Source organism: Pagrus pagrus (genome assembly GCF_965226575.1).
Source record: "Pagrus pagrus genome assembly, chromosome: 2".
In the NCBI taxonomy this organism is placed as follows: Eukaryota; Metazoa; Chordata; class Actinopteri; order Spariformes; family Sparidae; genus Pagrus; species Pagrus pagrus.
The window spans coordinates 17,767,802-17,776,012 of NC_140186.1; the positions used below are offsets into that span (position 1 = coordinate 17,767,802).

General features: G+C 39.3%; 1 protein-coding gene across 1 annotated transcript; it reads right to left on the bottom strand.

The window, feature by feature from the left end:
* Positions 1–594: 594 nt before the first annotated feature.
* erp27 (endoplasmic reticulum protein 27) lies at positions 595–7,362 on the bottom strand. The gene is made up of 7 exons (XM_084369993.1): positions 7,241–7,362; positions 6,286–6,371; positions 4,221–4,358; positions 3,990–4,106; positions 3,184–3,309; positions 2,840–3,037; positions 595–673 (listed from the first exon to the last, which is right to left on the bottom strand). The coding sequence occupies exons 1-7, from the start codon at positions 7,296–7,298 to the stop codon at positions 632–634; spliced, it is 765 nt and encodes a 254-aa protein (XP_084226119.1). The 5' UTR covers positions 7,299–7,362; the 3' UTR covers positions 595–631.
* Positions 7,363–8,211: the final 849 nt, after the last annotated feature.

Consider the following 8,211-nt stretch of genomic DNA (forward strand, 5'->3'; position numbering starts at 1 on the left):
AACTTTTTCACTCTTGATGTCTGCAGCCCATCTGTTGTTCTTTTATGGAGCTTTTATAGCCCCTTTTTCTGCAAAAAAATCTCTCTTTTATCCATATTTAGAAGCTGATATGTCTTTGAGTTTAATCCCTTGAACCTCGTTTTGATTTGATGCCCTTCTCTGCCTCTGACATTCTTCGTTTAGGGGTTTTCTTGTTAGTTTATCCAGAGCACATGATGTTTTTCACTTTATTTACAGCACTTTTCTCTCCGGGTTGAATCATATGAGAAAATGACTGCGTCTCAACTGCCGTATCTTCCTGGTCTTGCTCTCTGTCACTCTCTCTGAGGTCGGTGTGTTGTGGTCATGACAATAACCTTAGTGGACAGACTGACAAACTCCGCCAAATCCCTGCGACTTGCGGCCAGTGACCTGTGGTCCGCTGACCGGACCGCAGACGGGCTCACACTCGCGTAAACAGACAAAACATAACACATGGGTAAATAAGTGAGGACAGATGATGTGCACACGCACACATGCAAATGTTCACTTTGCATAGTTTCCTTTGTGTTGGAGGGAAGAAAGAATTCACCTCAGACAGTCTTTTTCCATCTTTTTTAATATGAGTTCATTTACATTCCTTCTGTGAGTCCTACAGCTCTGTTTTGGCTTCTGCTCCCGCCTGCTTCACCTCCTGAAGAAGACATAAGGGTGTGATAAGTGAAATACAGCACAGAGGGAATATATGACACTTGTATCAAAGTTAAATCAGGTTTATTTATGTAGCATTTCACAGACACAGACATTAAAAGCCTGCTGTTGGCTCAAAGCTCAAAGATATGCCTTCATTTAGGAATTAACTTTGTCTACGCCAACAACACTGTCTGGTGCATTATGGGGTGTTCTTTAATCTATTTTCGCTCTGCTGCACTTCTAGGTTTTCTCTGTCACAATTTGTTTTAATTATTCAGTTTCAGAAGTACATAAGCAATATGACAGACAAGGAAAAACATGAGGGTCTAAGAACAGTTGGTGTCGCATGATGTACAGATTTGAAAGCCTTGAAAAGGCACCTTGAAGTCTTGTGAAGACTTGAATATGCCAGGTTTACATGATGGTAAAGGTCCACGGATTATATAGAAAAAAGAAAGTTACATGCATTAATTCTCTAAGACTTTGTTCCGGGGCAACACTTTTAATAATAATAATAACATAATCACATTATTCTTGCCATGCATTTCTATTTTTCACATGTGAAGTTAGGCTTTTATTGATGTATGATTGGTTTATGATGATGATGATGACGACCAAGAAATGATTGTGCTTATCTGTATGTGATGGGTAACTTGAACCTTGTTTGTGAGGACTTGATCCCTTGTAGGCTGCCTGGTACACTCATACATTTGTACATTTTTAAGGATGTTTTTCCATTTGATCTATCCACGACTTAGTTGTGCCTGATGACTAATATAGTACATCGTTCTGCAGATTACTGTGCCCTGCTTCGGTTGGTCATATCGAATCCTTCTGTGTCTGTAGAGGTTGGTTTTGATGTTACCTGGTTATGTTACGTGGCATCGTATTGAGAGAATTTTACGTATTTTAAGAACATTCATGAAACCAATGATGACATTCTGTCATTGTGTTACAATGTGACAATAAATTATATTCATTTGCATTGAGGACCTTCAGAAACCCCCCCACAGACATCTGAGGGTGCCTGAAGCACACTTTGAGAACCACTGTTTTAAAGCGCTAATTGTCTGTCTTTTAACTATAAAATCATTATCAGTTCATTCTTTTCTTGTATATGACACATGGAGGAACTCCAGTGTGCCTGGTGCTGCATTATACATCACATATTGCTGTAATGTTTGTTTCAGTTTAATTTTCACACGCCATTTATTCTTCAGTGTTGATAGTGCCGCCCTTTGCTGATGTCCTGGCACAACTCTGGTCCCTCTGTCTTGTTGTGAGGCTTCAGACTCTGCGTCACACCCAGCTGCAGCTCCGTGTCGTGTAAAAGAGCAAATTAGTGCACAAAGTGAGGTTTCCTGTCTGCTGTGTGGCACATGTGCTTTACGACACGGCAAGAGGTGCTTTTACTCTCGTTGTACGTTGCTGCTGTGCTGCAAATTACCACTTTTTCCAGCACGACAAGTGAAAAAGTGTTCCTTTCTTGTTTTTATGTTCACAGTTTTGTTTTTCAATTTCTTAATTTTGCAGTTTATTCTTAATCACTAAAATGATTTTTTGCTTCAAATTGTTCAAATGTCCATGTTACAAGAAATCCTCTGATTATAATGAGCAACGTCTAAATCTTAACAAGCTGTTACCAGGTTGAATACATCCAGCGTTATCATAGTTTTGTATTTTTCATTGGTTTTTATTTATTTATTTATTTTCATTTGAATTTAGTTTAGAGTTTGTTCATTTCAGTGCAGTTTTTCTTCTTCTTATTATTATGTATTTATTTTTGTTGTACTATGAGGGGTATTTTTCAGCAGCAAGTTCAGAATTGTTTTTGTTATCACAATACAAAAACAACACTTTGTTAAAGCAGTCATCTCACAGTCATGTAGACCTCCCAGCCTCAATAAACGTATGAATCATACCTCCTCATGCTTGCTGTGTTGACAAATTAAATCAAATAAACAAAGACTAATGTACAACTAAAGTCATTTCCTTTATATTTTTATTTAGTTTTCATTTTATTTTCTTTAGTCCAGTTTTTATTTTAATTTCAGTAAACTAAAATGTTTTTCACACTTAGTTTTAGTTTTTAGGTTAGTTAATTAACTATAACAACCTTCGTCGTAGTCATCATCGACTATTTCAGGTCAGCTTTATGGTTCCTCACCTTCAGCTCCCCTTTCAGGAAGGACTGGCAGAACTCTCGTACTCGTTCAGTCGAAATCTCTCCCTCAGGTAGGAGCCACTTCATGTCAGACTGAGCATCATAGATACCGACCCGTGGGAGGTCCTTGGACTTCAGGCCGAAGTAGCCCACTGCCTTGTCGTTGGACTTCGCTGCTCCATTAATCAGCACAAACAAGAACTGTAACACAGTTTTTATGACTTAACTTAGCTCAAGTCACCACAGAAATGTAAAATCACTCTGTTGTATCTGATTTATTTGTGGCTGATATGAACAAAGCACATCATGACCCTGTATTCACTTTAGTTTGAGATATACATTCTCACCTTCCCTGTGAACTCGGGGGCCAGAGCTCCCAATCGCTCCATGAGCTCTGCAAAGTTTTTCTTTCCTTTGTTGGCAAAGAGCAGGAGGTGTGTCTTCACCTCAGAGCCGAACAGGCCCACTGCATTCTGAGGAGAAACAGACCAAAAGAAAAGAAAAATATAAAGAATGAGGATGAAGATGGGAGAAGTTATATTCTCACTGGTCGCCAATTATCTCCTTTTTCAGAGGCCATTCACCTGACAGGATAAAGCAGGTTGTTTTCAATCTATGCAGTCATGGTGTTTTTTATTCTTTGACATTTATGTTTGTTAAGTTAATTGAATACTTTGAGTAATGTGCATTGCTAAAAACTAGTGATGGGGAAAAAAAAAAATATCAACAAGGTGCAAATCCTAAAAGGTTGAGAAGTGTTATATACTTAAAAATATTATTTATTTTTTGCTTCTTGTTTTTTTATTGTATTTTAAATGCAATTTTAACATTTTCTAAATGTCTTATTTTAATGCATTTCTATGTCTCTGTAAAGCTTTTTGAATTGCCCATGTCTAAATGGTCCCTATATGTAGATATAAGTATGTGCACTAGAGTTGTTGTTGGGTGAGTGAGGAATATTAAAGTGTAAATAGTGTATTTTTGTATTTGCTTTTTGCTCATTTTCTATTTTTCATTTGTCTTCAATAAAATATATTCTTTAAATGAAAGAAGTGAAGCTTTAAGAAATTATTGACCAGAAACAAATGGCTGTTTGACAGACAGATGCAGAAAAGATTTACGTGACGGTGACGAGGACACAAGTCGGACCTACCACTTGGCTGTATTCTGTGACGTATCGGATCTCGTTGATGGTGATGAAGTTCACAAGACCGTCAGCTTCTATCTTCTTGGCATCGGAAAGAACGAGGTTCTCCTGGTGGTTATCAGCCTGGATCACATAACACACAGCATGACATCATCATCATCATAAAACTGACAGCACCCATCATGTTTATTATTGAAGAATAACTCATGTACACAAAATCATGATGGTGTAGGATACCTTTCTGAACAGGGTGATGGTGTCTGAGGAGACGCTGTGCTCAGCCCACACCTCTTTCTCAGTGCAAATGGCTACAGGGACCGAGTCAACTCGCTTTGCAGCTGCGACGAGCTCCTGGTAGCCTTTACTCTCCTCTCCCTGAGACGCAGAAGGGAAACAGAGTTACAGATGTTAATTACATAATGCTTTATGTTCAGGTCCTAAATCCAAGAGGGAAATTCACTTGTTACTCCACTACATTCACCTGACAACTCCAGAAAACTATTACTTTTAAAAAATTAAGGTTTTATACTCAAACTATAAGTTGACCTTATAAATATGATGTTTGCTTTTTATCAAAAGTTCCCAGCAGTATATAAAAACTACAGCCAGGTGTAACATTTATCTGCTACTTTCATGTTAAAGTATCAGTAATAATAATCTTATTACATAATATATATACATACTAATGACAGGAGAAGTCCTTTTTGCTGATAATGCTTTTTTAAAAACTTTTACTTAAGTATAATTTTGAATCCAACAAATGTACTAGTCGGTGTTTAAAAAAGGGCCACCTTTACTTTGAGTAAAACATTTTAATCATAGTCTTGCCCATTGGTGAATTCAATAATGCTTTAGTCCTTTTAATTAATTAATAAATATCATTTTAATTCTTGATTGTAAATAAACGGTGATGTCGAGTCAACTAGAGGAAAACTGGTTCATACTAGTAAAAGCAATGTCAATACAATCTTTTAAAAAGGTAAGTAGTGTCAGATAGTATTGATAAAATAAATAAATCAATACAAGGTGAAGCTTACTGTTCTGTTTTAGATGGACGGACTTTAAAAGTTTCAAAATGTCTTGGATCATACTTCATTTCATACTTGTAGACTAAATATGTTTTTCCAATTTCACATGAACGTTATGACTACAGTGTTACCTTAAAAATACAGGACATTTATTATTACCCTGAGATATTATCATCAACATCTATACTCACAAACAGTTAGGCCTCTACTTATGTTTTGACTCTTAACGATCCACATTTTGCACCTTAACGTTCAGCTGTTTATATTTTTGGCATTGTGTATACTTTGACTTTATTTATATTTTATTTTCGCACTCTTCCTCGCTGCTTCCCTCGGGATAAATACGTTTCTATTTTATCTGATCTTATTTTATCTTACCCATGGATGCAGAGATAGACATTAAAGGACATATTTCTGAGTTAGGACGTATGTTTTTCACTTTAAAATGACTTTTTCACTCCTCGAAGTCCACCACTTGTGTGTTGCCATCTTTTTTTTTTCAAAGAAAGTTTAAAAAAGTGAAGAGGGCAAGGAGAGAGAGAGAGAGAGAGAGAGAGAGAGAGAGTCAGAGAAACAAAGACATGTAGCAGGAAGAGAGAGCTGAAGCTGGCTCAGAGGAAGGTGAATCATGTCTATTTCTGAGACCGTATTGCATGAGCTCTGGCAATCCATTTTATCATTTTGCAGTCTGTAATATGTGTTCATTCCCAGTGAGTCACAGCACCAATATTTTGGTCTCTTTTAGCCCTCAGCATCACGGTCCAGCAATGCGTTATCCTCATGTGCTCTCTGCCGCTCTCTTCCACTCTCCTCTCATGAACCTTCTCCCTGTGCACTTGTTTACAAGCAGGTCAATGGAGCCAATCCCACAAGTCTTCAGATACGTATGTGTTTCCTGTCAAGTGGCCCGCCATCTTCCCCCGCACACGAGAGTCTGGCCAAAGGGTTCGCCTCTGTGGGACAGCCAGCCACCCCTCCGTCCTCACAGCACCAGCGCTGCCAAAGGTGTGGCCACAGGAAATGCATTCTTCTTCAAAATCTATTCGTGACAGCAGCATCACCAAGACCAGGGTGCAAACAAATGTTGTATTTTTGGGGCAGTCTCACTCACTCAGCTAATTAGTCCGATCATGTCTGGTTTCCCGCTGCATGTTAGCATAATAAACTAAGCCATAAAACAGCCCCTGTGGGCTTGTTTATAAGATGTCTGAGAGCTTATTTGTGCCCATGGTCGAGACTGCTTTTTTTCACCGCATGCGATTTCTTTTACTGACCTCCAGGAATCCGATGACCACAACATCAGCAGAGTCGATGAAGGCCTCAACGGCTTTGGTGTCGGTCAGCCTGGGAAGGGCGCTGTCTGAAACAGGAGTGAGCAAGATAAACAAGACACAAAAATCAGCGTAGTTTGTGTGCTACAGTCCTTCAGTCTCAACAATGCTAGCCGTAGTGTGTTCTTAAAAACGACTGCGGGCTAAACGCTAACGTCAGTGCGCTAACATCCTCACACTGAAAACGCTAACATGCTGAAGTTTAGGAGGTGTATTGTCCGCCATGTTCGCCGTCTTAGTTTGTGATGTAAGCATGCTTGGTTTCAGCAAGGTTGGATCATAAATGAAAGTACTGAACAACTTAAAATACTGACACGATGATAGCTCTGGTCTGGAGGAAAAGCTATGTGATGACCAAAGTACGACAATTCATCTTGAGGGGGAGGAATGTCTGAACCAAGCAATCTGTCCAATAATTGAAGATTTTTGACCCAAAACCACACATGTGAACCTTGTGCTGGCATTAAAGGAAAACTGAGGGGATTAGCACACTAGGGTTCATCATCTTGAACCCTAGTGTTGGATAATTCTATAGATAAGTGAGAAATTTTAATTGCTGGTGGAGCTAAAGGGAAAGTCAGGAAATCACCAGAGTTGTTAGGATGTATCCTCTGGGCACCATGAATGTCTGCACAAAGAACAATTGTCAACAAAATTTTACTAAAATCCAAAAATGTCAACTTTGTGGTGGCACTTGAGGTAAAGGCAAGAGATCACCAAAATCATTAGGATTCATCCTCTGGGGACTATTATGGTCCAAATGTGAAAAGATTTCATGGCGAGCGACAGGGATGAAAGACCGACATTTAGTGTGGCGACACTAATTATTTTACAAATCGATGAAAGCCGAGAGAAGAATTCCAGAGTAAAACCAGAAAGACACATTAAAGCCATTTACCTTTCTCTGTGGCAAACACAGAAGACACCAGGAGGGAGACGAGCAGAGTAACCAGCATGTTTCAAATGATTCTCTGACAGGGAGACAAGAAGACCCACCAAGCAATGCCCAGAAAACTTTATAGCTGTAGGTAGTGTGGGTGAGTCGTGTCACCTCTGCGGCGTATCTGACGGTCGCCACATGGCAGCTGGCTGTGGCTGCTGCGACTTCGCTGGGATTTGATTGGAGGCTTCTTGGGAACCAGCCAGGTGTTGCTGATAAGTGGGGGTGCTGGGACGTTGGAGTACGTGTCACTGTGCAACAGGAGAGAGGTGTCAGTGTGTGTCTGCACTATGGTGCGGTGGCAACCTGAAGTCTAGAGGGACACATTATGACAATTAAACGTCATGAGCATTGATGAAGTATGAAGTATGAGCTTTTCTTGTGTCTTAGAGTGTCTCCATAGCAGCATCATCTCAACAGTTTTGCTCTGAAGATGTCCTGTGCTGCAGTGTCTCTGCTGATATATCAGCCTGGTTAGTGATCATGCTTTAAGCCCAGGAGGCCTGTGTGACCAGTGAAGGATTAACAGGGCTGCGTTTTTGTTCGTTCACCACAGGAGGGACACAACCTCCATCCAGTTCACTCATCATCATGCAGACAAGTAACTTTGTGAAGTAAATTTAGTCTCACGGCAGGAAAAATACAGTGTTTTTATGCATGGGTGTCATTACAAGAAACAAGGTCACATAGAAGATGTTAGGTGTCGGTGAATATAAATCAAGATATCTGACGAATTCTCGGTAAACATCCCAAAAAGCAAACTATGTAATGTGAACAAGATTTGATCAGATAAACTGAATAACTTAAATTGATTCATGATGTCGCAATTTATAAAAAAAAATCATTTCAAGGACTGGCAGTCCATAAAATGAAAGCTTGTGATGTGTCATCACATTAACAGATTGTCGAAATGCTGCGAAAACATATAA